This window comes from Molothrus ater, chromosome 10 (assembly GCF_012460135.2).
Source record: "Molothrus ater isolate BHLD 08-10-18 breed brown headed cowbird chromosome 10, BPBGC_Mater_1.1, whole genome shotgun sequence".
NCBI classification, from domain to species: Eukaryota; Metazoa; Chordata; class Aves; order Passeriformes; family Icteridae; genus Molothrus; species Molothrus ater.
Window position 1 is genome coordinate 10,158,781 of NC_050487.2, and position 22,675 is coordinate 10,181,455.

Below are 22,675 nucleotides of genomic sequence, written 5' to 3' on the forward strand. Positions count from 1 at the left end.
TTTTAAAAAGGACAGATGAATGCATTTGAGATAAACACAAAATTCTTCAAGGTAAGACATTTCACTTGTAAATGACTGCCTGAATGTTGTATAGGTTTTTCTAGGGCATCTGAAAGGTTTGACCTCTGCTTGTAAAAACATTTGTGCTAATGCTTTTGACTTCTGTTGCCTGCCTATGTGGGATGTAATTTCTTTTTGGTTTTGTTTTTTAAACGTTGGAGATACCAAGCTGGAGACAGGCAACTTATAAAACATGCTGCAAGTTTTCTGTACTTAAATGTCTGGTTTTGTCCTGTTGCTATATTTAAAACAGGCTTGAAGGCTCTCTTTTGTTTCTGATGGAGACTGCTCAACGCAGTGTGGTGTTGAGTTCAGTTCCCAGCATTCTCTGGGGAATTCACTGAAGAAATCCCCAGCAACTGGAGGTCTGCAGGGTATTAGTAACACCCTTACTCTCACCACTGTATTTTAGCACAGTGTAAATAGTTGTAACTCTCCCTGTTCCCCAACCTTGGCTTTTTGGATAGTACGAGGTAAATGCAGTAGAGAATGGAGAACTGCAGGGGTTCAGCAGGGCATGTGGAGTACTTAAAAATGCTTAGTGCTGAGAACTGGACCAAATCAAAGAGATGTCTTGTCAATGAGATGAGAAGTGTTATGAAAGAGCAACAATTCTGTGCCCTCTTCACTTACAGTGGTGTAAATTAGGCTTTGGACAAGGGCTAAGGAGATCAGCATCTATAGAGATTGTTCTAATCCAAATATTACTGCTGATACACTGAAACTGATTGAAGTATGCAAGACATGTAGTTTAGAATATGCTGTAGAAGTAGTGGAATACTTTATTTTTCATAACTGAATTATGACAGATAAAAGGTTTGCAACTTTTAACTACACACAAGCACACCTCTTTAGTCTGTGTTCACGGATTTTAGATTTGTCCAATTCCAGGTAAGCTGAAGATCTTGTATTGTTTTGAGTTTTCTGTATATTGAGCATAAACTGACACCATTGGTGTTTTGTTGATTAGGTTTTAAAATAGCTTTATTTACAAAATGAATTTTTCAGCCCTGATTTTAAATGTTTTTATCATGGAGATCTCTGCAGTTATTCCCTCAATTGTTCATGCAAATAGCATAGTTGCCTAAAAGCTGTATTTTTGTGTTTTAGCATCAAAGCACTTCATTTGATAACTTTAGGCCCCTTATACAGAAATTAATATGGAGACCTCCTAGATTAGGCTTCAGTCCTAAACATCAGCTGTTACAAGTGTAAGAAGATGCTACACTTGCAGGACCATCCTGAGCTCTGTAAGGCAGACAGTGATGTCCAGTTGAAAAAGTCTTAAATTTTCCAAAGGCCTCTGTGACAAATTTTCTGACAGGTCATTGTATGGTTCAACTGCTTTAGATTGCCTGGGCATGTCTGTGAGTTCTTCTGATGTGAGGTTCAGGCATTTGTATGTCCTTGTGCTCACTGAGCCTTAATAGAAGTTTATATGTCAGATCACTAAACTTGAATTAGAAGACTGTTTGAGGAATGTTTGTATTAAACTGTTGGTGAAGAAATTGGAGGAAATGCCTTGTCCTGTTGACAAAGCTCTCTGTGCAGTAGGCTCATAAACAGCTTGCTTCAACCTAGACCAGTTTTCCTTGATCGAACGTTATATTTCTCTTGATTTCTTGTCCAGATGACAGAGCCTTCTGCATTGTTGCTTGTAACCATTGCTTTTTTCTTGGTTGTTAAGGGGCAGTGCTTTCAGCAGCCACACTTGTATTTCTGCATTTGATGGAAATTATGGTGTACATGCTTCTGATCAGGAAAATTGCAGTTATGACTGTGAAGTAGCTGCCATAAATGAGAAACTGGGAAATGGAGGTGGGGAGAGAGAAAAGTAGTTATCTAACAGGAGAAACAGTTTTTGACTCTGAGGGGTGTCCCTCCATTGCTGCCTTCCCTTCCCTGTCACATGTGCCCAGAATGACCCCATTTTGAGAGGATTCAAAAGTCTGGACTGCTTGACTTTACACTATAGAAATTCTGTGGTTGTAAAAGGGGAGACAATGTTCTGATTATGTCCTTCCCCACCTCAGTAAGGGAGGACAGCTGTCTTGCACTTTGTCTTTTTTCTGGAAACATGAAAGCTAGAGTCTTAGACTCATTAAGTGTCTCTGTTTAAACTAATTTCAGCAATTTAATGAGGACTTGCCAGGAGTTAATTTTCACAATTACAGTAACTTTAAAGGTGTGTCCACTGAAACTATGTAACTTAGAATTACCCTAGTAGTTGACCCATAGGTTGTCTTTCAACTGGCTTCCTGCTTCTGGTTAGGGTATTTTGACTATAAACTTGTGAATAGTAAGCCTTTAATTGAAAGAATACCCAAAGTAATAGGTGGTCACCTTTGCCCTCTGTTTTGTGAACACAGAATATTTTCCAGTCATCCCAGTATTGGAAGGCTTAGAGGACAAGGCAGGTCCAGCCAGTTCATTTTAAATGAGTCATTTTCCAGGCGAGTAACTGTCCTGAGCTTGCACATTACCACAGGCTAATCTTGGAGTAGAACCTGCTTTTGAAGGAGAGTAGGGGAACTAAGCAGTGGGACTCAGTGGCTTACCTGAGTGCTGATATCCAGTCCCAGACCACTTGAATCTACTACAACAACAGTTAAAATCGTCTGAATCACCAGTGCAACAAAGTTGTTGAAGCCAAACATCAAAGCATAGCGCTCCATACTGAGGTTGACAGCAATCTGAAACCTGATAATGAATGCACAGGTTCACAAAACCGTGGAGAGCAAGGATGGCTGGATGCACTTATGGGAACAGTTTAATGGGCACTGCACTCTTCAAAGGACAAGATCACTTCAGTCTTGGCTATTAAGCTTTACCAGCTTCATTTTGACAGAAATTTTTTTTGTTTTTTTCTGGCTTTGTGACTTTGTGCATCTTATTTACCCTTGAGTGAATATTTTTGCTAAATACCTGTGTATATTCACTGGATCATTTTAAGAATACTCATGCATTGGTCATTGAACGGCCAAGTGCAGAAACTACCTTGTTCTGACTTGGACTGTGCTATGGTAATGGTTAGGTCATATAATTTTACCCAGTTTTATACAGGCTAGAAACAATATATGCTGCTGTCATAACCTATTTGTATTTATATCTAGGGAAACATCCAGTAAAATTTTGATTAATATAAGAATTTGACAGTGATTTAAATCAATTTAGTTAGAACAGTTGCGTGTTGTACTTACGTGGCTATTGTTATAAGGAGCATATAGCAAGCTTTAAATGCAAGGTAACCAGCATAACATGCCCAGATGTTGTCAGTGAAATGCATAAGAAGCAGAGAACCACTATCCAGTGCAGAGAAAATTCCCAAAGCCAGTTCTCCAGAGACATCCCAGTTTATTTTGACATATCCAACTGCCATGGATGTTGCCGAACCTGAAAATTGAAAAGTAGTAGTTAAAACTTTGAAACATTATCATTGAGAGCCATTGCATAACTGTCATTGGATCATGCCAGGAGCTCTTCAGTCTTGCTCACAGTGGACTTTGGTAATGGTGTGGATCATATTTCTTGTTAGGGGTGTGGGAGTCTTCTGTTAGTTTGGATGTTTTCCTCCTTGCTTAGACCCTTCACTGCCTGAAGTGCTCTGGGAAAGTGCCTCATGCCTAAGGCTGGAGGCAGCAGTGCACTATCTATTGTTGCTCCATTTTTAGACAACTGTGAGCAAAGAGAAGAACAATCCCACCAAGCATTTTCTGTCAAAATATGTATAATGAGTTTAATTACTTCATGTGAAGTTCTTTAAGGAAAGAAAACCTTAGCACTTTATGCCTTTTTTTTACTGAAAGTGTATTTTCAGTTTCTAGTGAAAAGCCTTATGAAACTGCATTTGTCAAGTATTGGCCATCACATGTTAAAACCCTTACTTGAGTCTATTACAGTGTAGCAAACCGCATCTTCTCAGGTGGGCTAGCACAGTAACTGGACTTTGTTTGCTGGTTGTATGTGTTCTTCATCAGAATTCCAAAAATTGGAGCAAACCAACCCCTTTGGTCCATCCCTGCCATGAGCAGTGGTTCCCAGTGCTGAGAGTGCCTTCTGTATTCTGAAGTTGTGTCAAGTGCCACAGGGTGTAAGTGCAAGAAAGACTTTAGGAACTCTGTTCAAAGCAGTAGTCAGAAGTTCTGGAGTAGCTTCAGTAAAATGGATTTTCAGGCTGATTGCAGGGAGGAAGAGTAACCTGACAATTCCCTGTAGCAGTGTGGGATACAGCTCCTGGAATATAGGGAGAGACAGCTGTGTAAATAGGAGCTCCAAAAGGAGGCTGTATTGGTGCTGCACAGCCATGTAAATGAAGTTTCACTTTACCCATATCCTTCTGTGGCTAAAGAGAAATGGAATTTGGGTGGACTAATGAGAAGCAGAATGGCTGAGGTTGGAGGAGATGGAGGTAACATGGCCCTGTTAAAAGCTGCCAGCTAAAGGAAGCTGCTCAGGATGGTGCCTAGGTTTTGACTCTAGGATGGAGTGTCCACACCTCTGGCCAACCTGTTCCTGTTTAAAATCACCCTTGGAATAAAAATGTTCCTCTCTGTTTAAGTGGAACTTTGCTTGATTTTGTGCCCCTTGACTCTTGTCCTGGCACTGGCAACCACTGGGAAGAGCATGGTTCCATCCTCTTTGCTCCTCCCTTTCAAGTCTCTATGCACATTAACAAGATTTCTTGCTTTTCAAAGGTAAACAATTACAGTGCTCTCAGCCTTGTCACATCACAGAAATGGTTCCACAAAATATTCTAACTTGGAAGGGACCCACAAGGACCATCAAGTTGAGCTCTGAAGTGAATGGCCCATACAGGGGTTGAGCACACAGCCTTTGTTATGGCAAACATGCCAGTCAGGACACAGATGTAGTCAGAATATTTGGTGAGGAGCACTTAGACTGGAAGGATTTTTAATCCAGTGTCTAAATAGACATTTTCACAATATGCTCTGAGTAGTATTTAGAGCAGTGTGTCTCCTAACATGTTCTTTTCATTCTTAAAGCAGCCAGCTTAAGGTGTATTTGAAGGAGGAATATGGAAGATATCATTGCACAGTTTTGATATGCTTACTTGAGGTTAAAGACATGGTCTAAACAGAGCAGTAAACTTAAAATATTTTGGCAGAATGAGTCTCCTCTAAGAAGGAAAAGCTTATTTATATATGTTTTAAGAATAATTTTGAAGAACCCACTGTAAAAGTTTATAGTAAAGTCATGCTTTGCACACTGTTTATCTCTGTCTGTTTACTTAGTCCTCATAGGAGATGGGAAGGTACCAAACCCATTGCTGAAGAGTCTCTCAGCACAGGATGTGTTCCAAGCTAATGATTGCTTACCCAAAAAAGTTGCTATGGCTTCCACAGCTCCGTTGTACACTGCGGAGCTGTGCGAGGGGGCTCGGAAGTCCCACAGCACCTGGACGTAATTCACCACCTGGTTGAAGCCGGCCGTGGCCAGAGCCCACCACAGGGACCAGCAGAGGAGCTTGCGGGAGCCGTAGCAGTGCCTCAGGTCCCTGCCCAGCTGCAGCAGCACGCTCAGCAGGTGCCTGTGGGGCCCGGCACTGCCAGCCCGGGGCTGGGGGCTCAGGGCCCTGGCAGCAGCATCAGGGCTCCTTTCCTCTTGGCAGCTCTGGGGCCTGGGGGCAGTGGCCGCAGGCAGCTCTTTGCCAGGCCCTGGCACAGGCTCAGGGGCATCTTTCCTGTGGAAGAACATGCTCCTCTGGGGCATGGGCAGGAAGAGCGCGCACACGAATGCCAGGGACACGGAAGCCAAGCTGATGGCGTTGAGGTGGAAGTAGGAGACGCCTGCTAAGGACACCAGCAGCTGTCCCAGCACGGCGGCCACAGGTGGCTGCCACCAGAGTGACGCTCCTGCAGTAGCTGGTGACCCTCTGGTAGTGTTGGCTGCTGACCACGCTGTAGATGTAGGCGTAATAGGCCACCTCGGTGGCTGTGACCATGCCATAGAAGAATTCCACCAGCTGCATGGCCACCACTCCATGTGCAAAGAGCAGCAGGAGCCACGTGACGATGAGGCTGATGCCCTGCAGGAGGACGACGGGCTTGTAGCGCACGTAGTCTGTGAGCAGGAACACTGGGAAAAGGAGAGCCAGGTAGGAGTATGTCCAGACTGGAAAAATCTGGTTGGTAACCTAGAACACAATGAAAGAGGAGATGTTAAACAAAACAGCCCCAACCCCTCCATATGTTTAAAATACCCCCTTGCATGGTTTTTGATGGTGTTACTGCTCAAATGACATAGTTTGATGATATGAAACATTGAAATGTCTGAACAGTGCAGGTTTAAACTGCTTTTAGTTACAAGACTGTGACTTCACTATGTAAGGGCTAAAGACAGTGATGCTATGCTCCACTACAGAAACAGATAGATTGGCTTAAAAAGTAATTCCAATAAAGGCCTATGAAGAAGACAGGTTTTGATGTGCAGCTGTTTAAAGCAATTTTAACTTTGTGTCTGATGTAAGTCTCTCTAGTTTCAAATCTTATTCCCTACAGTATCTGACAATGAAGGCTTGTTTTAACTTAATGTGAGTCATTGTATACCTTTGGTCACGTCTTTCCCTTGTTAGGTGTAGATAAAAGCATGTGCTTCTTACAAAGGGGAACTGGAGCTGCACAGAGTGTGTAGCTGCTACTGGGGTACTGCACCTTCTATGTTTCTTTCTGATTTAAAGTAAATTTGAAGTAAAGAAGTCTTTCAGTAAGTGTAAGATGGACTTCAATACATAGATGCCCTGTGAAGAAATTCTTTCTCTTTTTTCTAAAACTCATCTGATTTTGGGTTGGAAGGTGCTGTTTGTGGTTGCCACTCAAGCTCAGTGCTTGCCTGGACAGTTTGGGCAGACCTGGGGCAGGTATCCTTATAGATGCACATGACAAAGCAACCTTCTTCTCTGACTCTGTTGCCTGTTTTGGACAGGTCTTGCCCAGTAATTGTGGGGCCTGCCGAGGTGTCGATTCCTATCTCTTGTTCTCTGCTTAAGCAATTCGACTAGAAAGGAACTGTATCAAATGCTGGAGGAATGCTTTTTACTTCTGAACAGGTACTGGAATGATTTTGCATAGTGAGCAGCAGGTTCGCTGTATCTTTCTGTGTGACTTCTTTTGTTTCTCTGAACTTAGAATTACCTCATTGAATTAACTCGAGGTGAGTTTGGCTGAAAGAGACAATATCTGTACTCTGCTTGATTTTGAGTTAAGGATTCTTGCTGAAATCAGACTTAAGGCATTCTCTGATGCTATCTGTGTGATTTATATAAGAAATAATGCTTTCTTTTTTGGTTAAAAAATTAATTAAAAAGGGGGAGAAAAAAACTCCCTGACAACCTAAACCACAAATACCTTTTTTCAGCAGAAACCTTGGGTTCACAGTGTGCTGGTAGATTCTGCCTTAACATTTGCTACTGCACATCAGGAATGACTGTTCTTCATATTAGCTGTACGTGGGTGTAGCAAGCCTGTGTTTTCTAATTATACCGTTAGCTCCATGACTCAGCCACGTGTTAACCATGTCCCCTTTTGTTGGGAGGTGTACTCCTGAAGCAGCCAGTGCTGAACACAGCACGTAGCAAGGAAGCTTGGAGTGCATGTTTTTGTCAAAGACCCCCAATTTTTCTGAATGTGAACTTAAACTCCACAGGTTAATGAATGCATGAAATATAGGGAATATAGGAAATAAGCTTACAACTCATAAGGGGAAGGCTGCTTAGCTGTGAAGGCTACTTAGCTTTCTTGTGTTTTGAAATCAATTCTGTCAGTGTAATCAATTCCATGGTAAGTATAAATAAATGTCTCCTCTGGGGTGGAGAGAGGAACTAGCTGACCTGATTTTGCCAAAAATATCAACTACCAAAGGGGTTTCAAAGCCCTGAGAATGTAGGGACTTTAAAGTTTGGACCTCCTGCCAAAGAGGTGACTCCTTTCCAGAAGCATCTTAAATATGGGTCTTTAGATAAAATATTCACACTTATCTTCCCTTTAGTTACTGCTGTAAGGCCTAATGCTTTAAGCATTTTAGTTACTGCTTAAGAGAATAGTTACATACCTCTTCAGCTGTTAGGTTTTTGTCTGGTCCTGTTAGATAGGGGGTGAGAAAAGATTCTGATGGCCTCATTGTGGTGAAAAATCCATTTACACAGATGATCACCGTGGGATAAATCCAGCTGTGGCTTACAGCTCCCTTCCAGCAATCCATAATCTACCTAAACAAAAAAAAAAAAAGGTGGCAAAGGGAGATTAGATGCTCTTCACAGTTGGTAAAAATTAATTTTCAAGTTTACATTTTAACTAAACCTACAGTCACTCCCCTGCAGCCATAACCACCAGTGAGGGCTGTGGTGGTGGCATCTAGTGTAACTGGACTTAGGGGTACAGGTGGCAGTATGACAGCCAAGGGCTGCCTGCAGAGGTGACTCAGATGTCTGGCTGGTGTGCAGATGGAACCAAACCATTGACCTCAAGCTCTCCTGCACTGAGCTGCACTCCTGGATCTCCTCTTGGGCAGGGACACCTCTGGCACACTCCTGAGGCTGAGATTCTTTGCTGCAACACATTCTTAGTAAGTGACTAACAGCGTGCTCAGCCTTGAAACCTTGGCTAAATCATATAAAGAACTTATTGCATATATTGCATAATCCTTTAGATGGAAGCAGTTGACCAAATCTGGGACTAAGAGTGGGTCTAAGCTGCACCCAGGCTCCTCTCTGAGAGGAGTTTAGAACTCAGTGACATAGGAGAGTCTCTCTGACAGTTTAACCTGATCTTGCCATCTCTGCACTAAATCAAGCACACTTTCCTGTTGAGTCTTGTTAAACCACTGTCACATTTACCACTGAACTTTGTTATATTGATAAAGGGCATTGTCACTTCTGTCTCACGAGTGAAGTGCATAGCTCCAGCTGTGCCACATGCCTAAGCCAATGTTCCCTCACTGAACCTGCCTGGCATCACAGCTGCAGTTTGGAAATGAGCAACTGGATCAAGGTGCACCAGCCCTGGTAAACTCTGTATTGTCTGTCAAAGGTTGTTCGTGGTGACGTGCTTAGGGCTCAGTGGCTGTGCTGTAGCAGAAGAATAAAGTTCCATTATAGTCTCATTTCTGAATAAATGGGTGGGCAAAATGTGGGATCAAAGCTCATTCTGTGTGGTCAAGGAGGTTTTTTTCTGTTGATTTGCAAATCTGTTTGATTTTTTTGTTGACTTTTTTGATTTGACACAATGACCATGCAAAAGTTCTTGATGGCAATAAAACCATCAGGCAGCTCAACCCATTGTGATCTCAGCTTCTTAAAAATGCTTTAACATTCATCATGTTTCTTGCATTCCAGTCATTGGAGAGGGTAAAAAAAGACCCAGAAACTATCTGCTCGTGGTACCTGCTGAGACTTAGAATAGAGAACTATTGACTTCATTTTTGAAAGTGATGACCAAAAGGAAAAGGAGGCTTGTTTCTTCAGTGTAGCTGGCAGCAAAAAGAAGTCTAGAAAGATTTGGTTTTTAAGTTTATTTTACTTCTTTTGTGTTAAAAAGTCAATTTCACTGATCCTGAAATAACTGAAATAGTGTTTTCAATCATAAGCAAATGAAAGCAAAGCACTAGCTGATGTCTAATCATGCTGCTACAAGCTGTGTATCTTAAATTGCTGAATTCCACTCTATAGCAGGCACTTTTGAAAAAGTGCTTCTGCTTGCACTGTGAGATGATATCCATTAAAACTTAGTATAGATTGTATGTTATAAAGACAATATTTCTGTGACCTCAGAGGAATGTTAGAAAAAGCAGCCCTAACCTTGTAACTTGATTTTTAAAAATTTCCTCTGTCATCTTTCTCTTACAAATACTTGTAAATAAAATATAGCTTCTAGTATCTTTAACTCAAGACCTTATTTGAAATGTGATAAAAATATAAAAAATTAAGCCTGGGCTGACCAGTAACATCTCCATAAATCTTGCATCACCTCCAAATGCACTGAGCAAGTGAGTAGCCAGCACACTCCCAAATAATGATGAATTACCTGTCAAGGGTCTGGCTGTGGAGGATTTCCTGTGGATTCAGGTGCAGTTCTTCCTTGGATGACTTTGTCTTGCAGAGAAGTGAGAAACCACCCTTTCGAGCTGGTGGTAGTCAGATATTTCTGTAACTTTTTTCCAAAATGTTATTTCTAAACTTGAAAATGTTATCAGAATTGAAATAATAATAATAACAACTTGTCATAGCTGTTCTTTCTTGCAGAACTTGTCCATGAAGATTGTAGGGAAAGTGTTCTTTATGGGTTTTGTCAGCAAACTGAGTTCTATTTTTAAGATAAAACTATAAGACTTAGTGTAGCTAATGATTAATAAAACCTGTTGTGACAAGAAAGCAATGATTGCATTCTTTCTGTTAATAAATACCATTAAAAGCTCTGGTCTCTGATTTATGGAAAGACAGATAACCAGTTTTACAATTTGGACTAACTCTCCCTGTCCCGTGCATAGCACAGAGGCCTCTGGGCTTGTGGGGCTGCTCTGACTGTCCTGGCTCTGCTGGGGCTATGGGAGGTGGGACAGCAAATGCTTCCTACTATTAGTTGGCCTGGAATTACTTCTGTATAGGAACAGATCTGACATTTAAGGACAAAGGGATGAAATTCAACTGCTAAATCTAGGTTCTTAGCTAAAAAATTAACAGGCTTGTTTCAGAGAAATGCTGCTGCTTTGCTTTCCTTTACCCATATTTTTCAGACTGTACTGCCTGCATGTTCCAAGGTTCATCAGAGGCTGGAGTTCACCCCAAAGCCTGTTGGTAGGACGTGTGTTGACCCTGGGAGCAGAAGCTGAGGCCCTGGCAGGAGAGGCCCTTTGGGAGCTTGACAGAGCCTGGTCTGGTCCTGCAGGTATGGGAGGTTCCCTCAGGGCTGAAGTGTGTGGTGCAAGCAGGCAGGAAATGCTCAGGAGAGCTGGGCCTGCCTCTGCCCTTCATCCTCCTCCCTGGCCAAGGGCTTTGAGGCAGGGAAAGGACCTTGGAAGGGAAGGTGCTGCTGGGCAGGGGCTGAAAGGGCTGCTGGCCTCTGTTTCTCTGGTAGCCCACAAAGTGCTTGGGCAGTACCTGCATGTTTTGAATACAAACACACATCTGTTCCTTGTTTGCTCAAACTGGCCTTACCAGCTTGTTGGGCAGAAGGTTTGTGCCCAAACCCACTAAAGTTTCAAAGGTAATTAGTGGTGTATTTAGAGGGGGTTGCAGCTATGGGGAGGAATGTGTCCAGCTCTGGAGTTCCGTGTTTGCATGGAAACCTTTAACATGCTGGAAGAAAGACAAGCAGCACTAAAAGTTGCTAGGAGAGGTGGATGTTGAGAATTTCCTTTTCCCACAGAACTAGACAGCCTGTGGTTCCAGCCTTCCTTGTAACCCGCCAAGTCTCAATTATCTCCTCTCCAGAGTGTCTGTGTGCAGGTACACAAACACACAGGTGCAAGTGTACATCTTATTCTTTTAGAAACCTCTGACTGCTGGGTGAGTTCTGATTTGCAGCTGAAAACCCAGGATAACATAAGGCCTTGTCTTTCTCCTCCTAACACTCCTAAGAGCTGCGTTCTTCATTCCCTATTTCCTCCATATTGCTTCCTGCCAGCTTCCAACCTCAGAATCATTATTTTGGAGATTAGAGAGAATAGGAATGGATTTTTTCTTTAAAGTCTTATCTGTTTTCTGAAGATAGTTTTCTCTAAAGCTGCAAGCCAAATACACTGTGTCTGCTCAGTTCTTTGCTCCTCAGTGGCATCCTACAGACACAGAGAGCAGTTAGCTCTAGCCAGAATGGAGCTGAAAATATGAAGTTCCTCCTCTTAATTTAAACACAAGCTCTTGTTAACTTCTAGTCTGGTACTTGCATCTAGTTCTAAACTGAGTGCCTTACAAGAAGATTACTACTCACAAGGAAGGATAGAAAAATAGTCTTTACTCTCCTGGATTCTATTCCTGTTTTTTCAGGCAGGAGCATCATGCCCTCAGTTCTGCAGTAAGAAAAGAACTGTCACTGGAGACTAAGGGCATCTCCTATTTTTATGACTGTAATGGTTAAACTGTTCTGCTTAGAGCCAGTTTACAACAGACAATGTCCCCACAATGCACAGTAGTAAACAAAAGGCCTAAAAAATTAGCCAGGTTCATTTTGTCAGATCCTACTGATTGTTCTTGTGACTTGAAACAAATTGCTTCTGTCCTGCCTGCCCTTGCCTCTGGGCACTTTGTCTAGTTGCAGTGTGTGACAGTGGTATGAAAAGCTGGTATGGCTGAACAAATGATAGCTTGTGCCTCTACAGGAAAAAATATTCTGTAAATGCTAAGTGGTTTTTATTAGTTAGATGTAGATATTGGAAGCTAGAAGCAAACAGCAGTACAGAAATAACTTCAGCATATGGATATGGTTCATATTAAATTAGACATTCACTATGCAAACTCATTTCTAGTGTCTTTTTTCTTCTCCTGGACTGTCTTTTGGACAAAATTAGCTGTGGGACTTGGAGCTTCTTGACATGAGTTCGGCTGATCCTGCCAAATTCTTGGCCAAGATCAGTGGACCTCCCTCACTTGGCACTCAAAAACACACATGATGCTCACTGTTTGTTTCAGTTATAAGTCTTGGATATTCCTGTTAATCTGGAATTTCCCTCTGTGGAATCAGCTAAATTTCTCTGCAATGTCCTCTCTGATTTTAGTCTGTGCGACTTAAGCTCTTTCATATTATTTTTTTCCTGCTGAAATAGGAAGATAGTCAGTCCTGAGTTTAATTTTACTGGCAGCACAAAGGAGTAGTGCTCTTGCATTTTGCTTGGATTCTGGAGTTTTTCCCTTCTCAGCAGAGGTTGCTGTGAAGTCAGCACAGTGTTTGTAGCTCTCAAATGTGGGCCAAGCAACAACTGTGATGTTGCAGTGTAGCTCCCAGGACAGGTTGTGCAAGCCCAGCTTTTTGCAGCCTGTGTGCACTGAGCTGTGGGATGAGACAGGAGGAGCCTGTCCCCCATCTGCCTGTACTGGGTATGAAAGAATAGCATGATGCAAACATGATCTTTTCTTCCTTGGTTCAGAACAAGGGCTGTGCAAAGGGGAGCCACACCCTCAGCCACTGCACCAGCAAATGTGGCAGAAGCAGCTTTGCTAGCACCACATTCAGGAGCTACAATGAGCAAGGCAGGGTGAACTCTGCTCTCTGCCATTGTGCACAGGGGGAATGCAAAGGTGGTTGCTCTGATTCTGTGTATAACTTACTGCCCTTAAGCTATTTATATGCATGTAAATAAGAATCTAAAGCAACTTATCTTTTATTCTTGGCACAGCGCCATTCTGGTGAGCTCTCTGCTGGCATATGTTGTGCTGAAGTGCTGGAATGATTCAGCGTAGCTTTTCAGGGCTGAGTTGAATGTTCTTCTTGCACTGCTGTTCCCTGCATGCTGTTCTTCTTCCCTGCTGGGAGCCCTTCTCCCAGGAGAAGCCCTTCTCCAGGGTGCCTGCCTCCTATAGCCGTGTCATGCAGCTTGTGACAATCTGCTCTCTTGACTCATGCTCAGCCTGGTTCAGCTGCTCTCTGCAAGATCTCACTATTTTCCTTTGGCATTTGCATGAGATGAGCACACAAATGCTTCTGATCATGAAAATCCCATGTATGACTGCGAAGTAGCTGCCGTAAATTAAAAACTGGGAGAGGAGGAGAAAAAGGCAGAACAATTAATGAAAAACACATTAGAGAAATGCTGCTTCTTCTGAAGATGACAGTCACTCTGATTTTCTTGTGTTCTGGCAGTTCTCTACACTTGAGTTTTTGCTTTGTGATTAAGCAAAATCTCAGCTTTTCAAGTATTCAGCAGATAACTGTGAAATAAAGAACTGCCCCTTTCTTCCATTCCTTATGCCTCTTAACAAACATCAGACAGGGAGAGGGATAAGAACAGGATATTTTTTTCTATTAGTGCAAAATGTAGAAGTACCTTCATTACCCACATGGTCATGAATAATCTGCATGAAGAACCTGAGCTCATCCTTGTTTTGCTTTTACACATTTCAGTAAATGTCACCAAAATGGTTTCAGTAAATACCCTGTGATTTTATATCAACATTTCCAGCAACAGTGGCAAGGCTATTTAAATCTTTAAAATTAAGGACAGGAATATGTAGGACTTCATAATGTTTGATTCAATCTTTACTCTTTGAAAGTCACTTTTGCCTTCTCTGTGCAGAGTGTCAATAGCTTTAATCTTCTTCAGACCCATTAGAGTAGGAAGCTGCCCCAGCTGAGAGCCCAGGAATTCTGAGGAAATGCAGAAGTCAGTAGGTTTCAGTTGACTTCATCTGAGTGACATTGGGTTGAATTTAGGGACACTGTTGTGAGATAGGGTGTCCCATCCCAAATGAAGTGCCCAAGCTGTGGGCAGAAGACTCTATTGCACATGTTGAGATACAGACCAGGTTTGCTCCTGAGCTGGAATCAGAAGTTACTTGAGCTGAAATAACTCAAATAATCCAGACTGTGACTCATAGTCTTGAACTCCCATTCTGCATCTGACAAAACCAGTCTGAGCTTTTGGGAAGAGAGGATGGTGTCCTATCAATTAGTAAAACTGGTTGGATAGCAGGGCCTGGTTAGTTATGTTCTGGTGTATCTCCCTTTGAAAAGTAACAGACCAGCATCTGTAATCCTAAATGCATTAAAAGGCAAAAGGGAAGAATGATGTCTGGATTTCTATAGAGGAAAGATAATTAAGTTGGCCTTTGGCATAGGAATTTTGAAGATGACTTGGCTGAGCAGTAAATAGGAAGTAAGGTAACTGCACTTACTTGAGTCACTATGTCCAGTCCCAGGCCTCTTGAATCTACAACAACTATTGTGAGAATGGTCTGGATCAGCAGGGCAATGAAGTTGTTGAATCCAAACATCAGGGCATAGCGCTCCATGCTCAGATTGACAGCGATCTGGAACCTAACAGGAAACCGGCAGGTCAGTCACTTCCCCTGGGAGAGCTATTGCTGTCTAGCAGTCGATGAAGAGAAAGTGATTCATGCAGATGGTGCATCAAGGACAGAGGAAATGGTGCTTCATTTGTTTGTTTGCTTCATTGCTTTCTCTAAAAAAAAAAAATTCTGGGGTACCATAGTGTGTTTTAATGGGTTTTTTTGAACTGCATGGGCTGCTTTTCTAAACCCTGCTTTCAGATGATCAGGTAGAATGTCAGCTCTCTGTACCCTTCCCTTTGTTCCTTCTCTGCCTGCACAGTCTGTGCCAGACAGGCTGTAAAGAGTCCATGGCTGGAAGCTTTCAGAGACCTGGCCAGGCAAAGCTGTGACTTGCTCTGGCACTGGAAGCAGTTCTGCCCTGGCTGGGAGGTCACTCTGGGTATCTTCTAACCAAGCTTTCCATGGTAATAAGGCACGTTTTGCTTTGTGATTTGACAGTGGAGGTAACTTGCTGTTTATTTCTGTCAAGAGCCCATAGATTTTTACTTGCAATATCTTTTTTGACAATAATCAAAACATCTTTCTTTGCAATACATACCTGCAAAGTTTCAATACAAACAAAAGGGTGTTATTCCTTCAGGACTCATTTTCAGTAATTTTAGCTTGGGAGTTTTTTGCGAGATTTTACTTTGTTGGGGTTTTTTTAAGAATATATTGAAATGGTCCAGGTGTAATTAACTATAATGTAGTAGCAATCTACCAAAATGACAATTAAGAGCTCACTTGGCTTCCTTCAAGACAGGCATAACCTTGCTGTGCATTATAATGTTAGCAATGTTTAAAAAATGGTATCTGATTAATTTTGGAGTTTGACACAAAATGCATCCAGTATTTTTGTTAATGAAATAGTGTGGTATGTCTAAAGACATTCCAAGCAAGAAAATGACTGGAGCATTTTATTTTTTTATATTTAATAAATATACATTTTATTTTTTTATATTTAATAAATATATATTTAATATATTTATCATTATATATTTATATTTTATGCATTTTTTATATTTAAACATTTTGTATTTATTACACAGGATGAAATATTTGTTGTTAATATTATTTATACATTTCTATTTCTGACAACAGAATAGCTTGGCCTCCTATGAGATCTCATCTGAGTTTATATGTCCTATGCTCCCTTTTATTCCTTCTTTACCTCTTATTATCATTCATGATTATATGTATAAAATTATGTTGGGGAACACTTTATGTGGAGTCTTTTCCTGCATTCATGCAGGTCATGACATGCTAAAAGGTTTATCAGTAGGGGGTCTAGGCATATGGTGATCCTAAAGGATGGCTGTCAAGGTGTTTTTGTCCCTATTGCTCACTTTGCATCTTTCACACCAGGAAGGAGGAAAGTGGCTTCTACATTTTGCAGTTATCATTGCCTTTAGTAATAACATTACCTTGTGCCTTATTTAATTGCTGCTTAGGTAAATGTTCAATGTCCTTTTGACAATTTTTTCCTGGTTGTTTGGAAGAATGAAAACAACATAACCAGACATTTAAGTGTTTTTGTCCTTACCTAAAAACAGTTATGTCAAGCATTAGGTCAGCTACCTCTGAGGAAAAGGATGCCCAAAGCAAACTCAAAGTAGGGTTAGTATTCTGTGCATGATGATGATGCTTTGTGATGTTTTGTACTTACGTTGCTATTGTCAGGAGGAGCACATAGCATGCCTTGAAAATGAGATATCCAGCATAACATGCCCAGATGCTGGTAGAGAAGTGCATGAGAAACAGACAACCAGCATCTATTGCAGAGAAGATCCCTAAAGCCAGTTCTCCAAAATGGTCCCAGTTAATCTGCATATATTGTACTAGGAAAGATGTTATTGAGCCTAGAAAAAGAGAAAAAAATACGTGTAAATATTGTATCTGCTTCATAGTCTGTATGACCAAATCCTGCCACACTCACATGCTGAAAGGCAATGCTGAATAATGAAGCAGAGTAGTCTGAAGTTTGAAAGCATTTCTGATGACTTCTGCAGCTGTGCAGATGACTGGTCATTTTAAGACAACTGCATATATCAAGTCTCTGCCATTCCATTCTTAGTGTTTTATTCCACTTCATGGGATAAACTGTAATGTAGGAGGATTCATTATTTAGGTGTCTGTACACAGCATGGCTCTCTGGGGAGAGAATTGGGAACGTGGTTTGGAGTTCAAGAAGGAAATTCTTCCACCTTCTCCTAGTTAGGCTAGTAAACCGTCTATTGAACAGTTAGCTCTGTGCACTCATAGAGGGGATAAACTGTCAAAAAAGTGAGTTTTGAGGCATCAAGGAAGTATATCCAAGGAACGAGAAAGTATAGGTTTGCTTTTTGTGGGCCTCCTAGAAGATGCATCTCTTGCAAAGTTAAGCCACCTGACTGCCCTCTTAGGGGTCCCAGACCCTTTTTAAAACTTCTATAAATTATATTTAAAAACTTCTATACTTATACACTGAGAACTAGTCAAGTCCATGAGAGAGAGAAATTCATCAAGGAGTAGATACTACAGGAGGTCTTCAACTTCGTGATTCACGTGGTCTATTTAGTTGCCTGCTGCAAGAATGGTGAAGACTGTAAAGGTGACCTGAATGACTAGGTGTGGTGCAGATGTGTTTATTTTTCCTGATAAAACACACCCCCACGTCTTGTGCAAGTTCTTTACAACAGCACAATGTGAGCCAAGGCAGGGTGGTATCCTCTGATGTTACCTTTTGATAACCTCACTTTGCACGTGTGATGTGAGCATCTACTCCTGGTACAAAAATGGAATGGTTCAGATCAGTAAAGATTCATAGGGTCTTTTTTCCCCTGAAAATCTTTGTATCATGCAATTACTACATTTTTTCTTTTTGTCTGGTTGCATGAGGGTATTTCACTAGAAAAAAAAGAATAAATGAGAGGATTATGTTCTTTTTGTGTAAAATTTTTACAGAAAACTTCTCCCATCTGTGTAAACTAATAGCATTGTTATGGGGAACAATGCAATATTTGTTTTGGGGGAAAAAAATACTAACACCCAATAGCCTCATCCAAAGAAACAGGGGTGCTTCTGAATGGATTTACCAGCTAGATGCAATGTCTGTGTGACTTGCACACTTTCTGCATACTGGTAAAATACAGTTATTTGTCTGCTAGAAAAGAAAAACCAACATAACTCACATTTGAACTGTTGTACATCAAAGACCTAGGTCTGGAATGCACAGGGTGTGCACTGGCTCCCTGGAGCGCCTGCAATGGAATGGCACTTTGAAAGTTTACTAAAGTGGAACTTCAGAGGCTGTCATTGTGATCAATGTTTAAACATTGACTTACTCAGAAAAGTTGCTATGGCTTCCACAGCTCCGTTGTACACTGCGGAGCTGTGCGAGGGGGCTCGGAAGTCCCACAGCACCTGGACGTAATTCACCACCTGGTTGAAGCCGGCCGTGGCCAGAGCCCACCACAGGGACCAGCAGAGGAGCTTGCGGGAGCCGTAGCAGTGCCTCAGGTCCCTGCCCAGCTGCAGCAGCACGCTCAGCAGGTGCCTGTGGGGCCCGGCACTGCCAGCCCGGGGCTGGGGGCTCAGGGCCCTGGCAGCAGCATCAGGGCTCCTTTCCTCTTGGCAGCTCTGGGGCCTGGGGGCAGTGGCCACAGGCAGCTCTTTGCCAGGCCCTGGCACAGGCTCAGGGGCATCTTTCCTGTGGAAGAACATGCTCCTCTGGGGCATGGGCAGGAAGAGCGCGCACACGAATGCCAGGGACACGGAAGCCAAGCTGATGGCGTTGAGGTGGAAGTAGGAGACCCCTGCTAAGGACACCAGCAGCTGTCCCAGCACGGCGGCCACGGTGGCTGCCACCAGAGTGACGCTCCTGCAGTAGCTGGTGACCCTCTGGTAGTGTTGGCTGCTGACCACGCTGTAGATGTAGGCGTAATAGGCCACCTCGGTGGCTGTGACCATGCCATAGAAGAATTCCACCAGCTGCATGGCCACCACTCCATGTGCAAAGAGCAGCAGGAGCCACGTGACGATGAGGCTGATGCCCTGCAGGAGGATGACGGGCTTGTAGCGCACGTAGTCTGTGAGCAGGAACACTGGGAAAAGGAGAGCCAGGTAGGAGTATGTCCAGACTGGAAAAATCTGGTTAGTAACCTAGAACAGAAGAGAAAATGTCAGTGTTCTTGTTGTTGAGGAAAGGAAGTTCATGTATTTTAAATGGTGTTGTAGAGGGAAGTTTTTTCTCTGAAGGAATTCATAAAATATATAACCACATTGAATCAGCATGGGACTGTTGGGCAGGCAAATGGATCTTGGATCTGTTAAATTGATCTTTTATTTATGCAGTCTGCTGCAAGTTGTAACCTGCCAGAGCTAGTTAAATTTGTGCTTTTTTTTTCTTTTCATATTTTTAAAAAACTTTAAACAGTGTTTTCCCTTTCTATTTTCACTACTTCAGTTAAAGGAAATCATAGAATAAAACCATACCTCATCTGTGGTCAGGTTTTTATCTGGTCCTGTTAGATAGGGTGTTAGGAAAGGTTCTGATGGTTTCATCATGTAGAAGAATCCATAGAGGCAGAGGATCAGGGTGGGAAAAGCCCAGGTGCTGATTTTCTCTTGCTTCCAGCAGCCCATGGCCTCTGCAGCAAAGCTGAGGATAAAATTTGTTAGAATAATGATACTGCCCATGCAAATGCAAAGAGATCTTGTAATTGATTTTCATTTTGTGGTTTCTAATGCCAAGGAGTGCTCTTTAGAGGTTGACAGTTCAAAATATTTTTTATTTAGAATGTTATAGTGAATAGCTATTCCTTACATTTGTCTGCTGCTCTCTTTGTAGAAAGTTTATAAAAAATGAATTGGAAGATCCTTAACTGGGAAACAAACTACCCTGTCATTCTATCTGCACTGACCAAGATAAACACAGGAAAAGCCTTTCTAGATTGAAGTGGCTGAAGACAGCTGAGCACTGAGATTTCCCTCGACACCTTGACTGATCACAGCCAAGCACCTTGCTGAATGACATAGATAACTCTGGAGCCTAGCAGATGGAGCTGCTCAGAAATATGGAAAGGATATCAAGCCTGAGTCTAATCTGGAATTATCTGCATAAGAAATCCATTTTGGATACAAGCATCATATCTCCAATTATAAAAGTGGCCACAGAAGTTTACCAGTTCATGCTGAAATGAAATGAGGCAGGTATTTTTGTTCTTGTCACTAGGTGAGGTGGTGGAATAAATTAAAGTTTGCATCTCTGCTGGACAGAGCCTAAACAGAAGTCAAAATGGGTGTAATGGGGACATGCAAAGGAAGTTAATATCCATATTCATGTTAGTATAGGCAATGTCAAGAATCTTAATGTGTGCAGTTTATCTTTTGGAGCCCTTTGGACTTTGCATATTAGCAGGTGGGATTTCTATCACTCTATTTTTGACTTTTATCTACTTCCCTACTGATAACTCTTTCTTTTTTGGGCAAAAAACGAATCTTATAAAAATCTTAAAAATTAAGTAGTGTTTTTTCACACATTTTTTTTTGTAAAAACTGAAGTAAAGTCTATTCAGCACAAAGCATCCAGGTTGGATGGGCAGAGGATCCTTTTATATAGGATGTGATATGGACAAGGCAGTAGGCATTATGCATCTTCTTTTCTAACTTCGTGCTATGACAGCACTTTTTACTGACAGCCTGACACACTAGGAAATGGGTACAGATCCAAGGGAATTTGAATCACTTCCTCTGGTGCATAAAGGCCAAAAGCACGGGCATTACAGGATTCCAGCATGAAGGAACCCAGCTCTGTGTCAGCTCTGCAGTGTGAACCACTAGATGGCAAGGTGGCCCCAGCAAGGCAAATGAGCTGGGGAGGACTGAGACACTGAGTGCTCAGCATTTCTGCCCCTCCTTCCTCACAGCTGTTGGAACATCAGCCTGCTGCAAACGTGGCTGTGGCAGGACCAGTTTGGGCCCTGCCCAGGATCATGCTCACTGAGTCACCATAACATCCCTGGCTCTCCTCCCACGTGGTAATCATTAAAGCCATACAGCACCCAGTGCCATGGGAATGCTTTGTGTGATTCTGAGAGAATCACACCAGAGAGTAGGGTGGAGACCATTTCTAACACTGTAATGAGAAACATTTGTACAAGTCAGCTTTGGGACGTAGCCAGGGCATATTTTTCCCTTTCCAGCCTAGATTCTCTGCTCTGTTTCAGGTCTTGACCTGTTTGCTCACCCCCAGCAGGCTGTGTGACACAAGGGCAGCAAGCCTCATGTAGCCTGTCAAAATGTCACACACACCTTGGGAAGTGAGTGGGCCACTGCTGCCTCTGCAGGGCTTGCAGGGTGCTTGTGCTGCCCCTGGGATGCTGCCCATGGGTGGCAGGGCTTTTCCATCATGTGCAGGAATTCACAGTTTCTGCTGTACACAGAAGAACTTAAGGTGTGTCCTGGTCACTGCATCCCTACAGTGCCAGCTGTGCACTCTTCAGGGTTTTGGGCTAGACCTTACCTCTAATCTGCACTTCTGCTCTTTGAGCTGCCAGGGTTAGGCTGGTAGGTGAAGTGAGAAGTTTCCCACTTGATACAAGGAGCTGTGCAGAAAACAACTGTCACTGGTGCTGGGCTGGGAGGGGCAGGGGGCTGAGGGCTCTCAGGGGCAGCCCACTCTGCCCTTGAGGAGTGGGAGAGGGTGTCACCTCACCTGCCCTGGGGTTTGTGTTCCACTTACACCCCAGCCCTTAGTGAAGCCCCCTCCAGCTCTGCAGCTTCTGTACAAGCCCTCCTTTCTGCATTCCTAACCACAAACCTCTGACAACCAGAGCTCTGCCTTGCTGCTTGAGGGGGAAGGATCCAAGTTGTTCCTGGTTCGGTCATCCTATGTGGTCAATTTGTCTTTTATAAATCCAGGGTTTGTTCACTTTTGAAGAGATTTTAGGATGCCTTGGTGGTGTTTTGCAACAAAAAAATCTGTTTCTTTTTTCCTTCAGCAGTTCTTGCTGCCAGAGCTGTCAGCTCTTCTACACACAGCGTAACACAGCCCCCCAGCTCCCCACTGGATTGCTCTCTTCTTTCCTCCCACTTTCCCTTGTCATTGCAGGATTTCATATTTCTAAAGTTCATATATAATCATACCTTCTGTGCTGGAGTTCTTCCTTTCTTACTTCCAAGGGAAAAGCCTCCTTTTAGTATTCCCAGTCTTACTTCTGATTGTCCCGTGTGTATTGCAGCTACTGGACTCTGTTTGGGTTTTGTGCTTTTCCTGTTCTTCTAGTGTTACAGCTTGCTCTGACACCTCCTTTGGAAAGGCCTCCAGCTGGCTTTCTTTCAGCACCCTTAAAGGAACAGCTAAAAATCCTGGCCTGACTTTGCCCCAAGGCAGCAGTGAATCAAGACCCAAACTACAGTTTAGTGCCTGACTGGCACAAAATCAATAGAGGAAGTTCTGTTCCCAAAGAATTTTGGGTCTATTTGACAGAATATGTGGCTTGGGAGCCATCTGTGCCTCAAACTGACCTATATTAAAGAGGGAGCAGTAGATGTAGTGGGTAGTTACAGAGGTGAGGGTGAGCAAATACCACTGCTGTAAGATTGGAAGGTATCCACACCACTTACATGGGGTTTCAAACTATT

General features: G+C 42.6%; 2 protein-coding genes across 2 annotated transcripts; both read right to left on the bottom strand.

The window, feature by feature from the left end:
- Positions 1–819: 819 nt before the first annotated feature.
- On the bottom strand, positions 820–22,251 carry LOC118689976 (thiamine transporter 2-like). The gene is given in 7 exon segments (XM_036388535.1): positions 820–1,865; positions 2,619–2,760; positions 3,261–3,453; positions 5,397–5,901; positions 5,903–6,214; positions 19,526–19,691; positions 22,178–22,251. Coding segments are annotated over 6 exon segments (1,425 nt in total). The 5' UTR covers positions 19,676–19,691; positions 22,178–22,251; the 3' UTR covers positions 820–1,742.
- On the bottom strand, positions 9,722–17,290 carry LOC118689977 (thiamine transporter 2-like). Its single transcript, XM_036388536.2, has 4 exons — positions 16,989–17,290; positions 16,719–16,911; positions 14,897–15,038; positions 9,722–13,759 (listed from the first exon to the last, which is right to left on the bottom strand). Exons 1-4 carry the CDS (start codon positions 17,041–17,043, stop codon positions 13,580–13,582), a joined length of 570 nt encoding a protein of 189 aa, XP_036244429.1. The 5' UTR covers positions 17,044–17,290; the 3' UTR covers positions 9,722–13,579.
- Positions 22,252–22,675: the final 424 nt, after the last annotated feature.

Coding starts and splice junctions, on each gene's coding strand:
- LOC118689977 (XM_036388536.2), bottom strand. CDS start 17,043: ATGCTTTCAAACTTCAGACTACTCTGCTTCATTATTCAGCATTGCCTT. Junction 15,039..16,718: donor CTCCTCCTGACAATAGCAAC/GTAAGTACAAAA, acceptor GTTTCCTGTTAG/GTTCCAGATCGCTGTCAATC. Junction 13,760..14,896: donor GACTGGACATAGTGACTCAA/GTAAGTGCAGTT, acceptor CTCCTCTCCCAG/TTTTTAATTTACGGCAGCTA.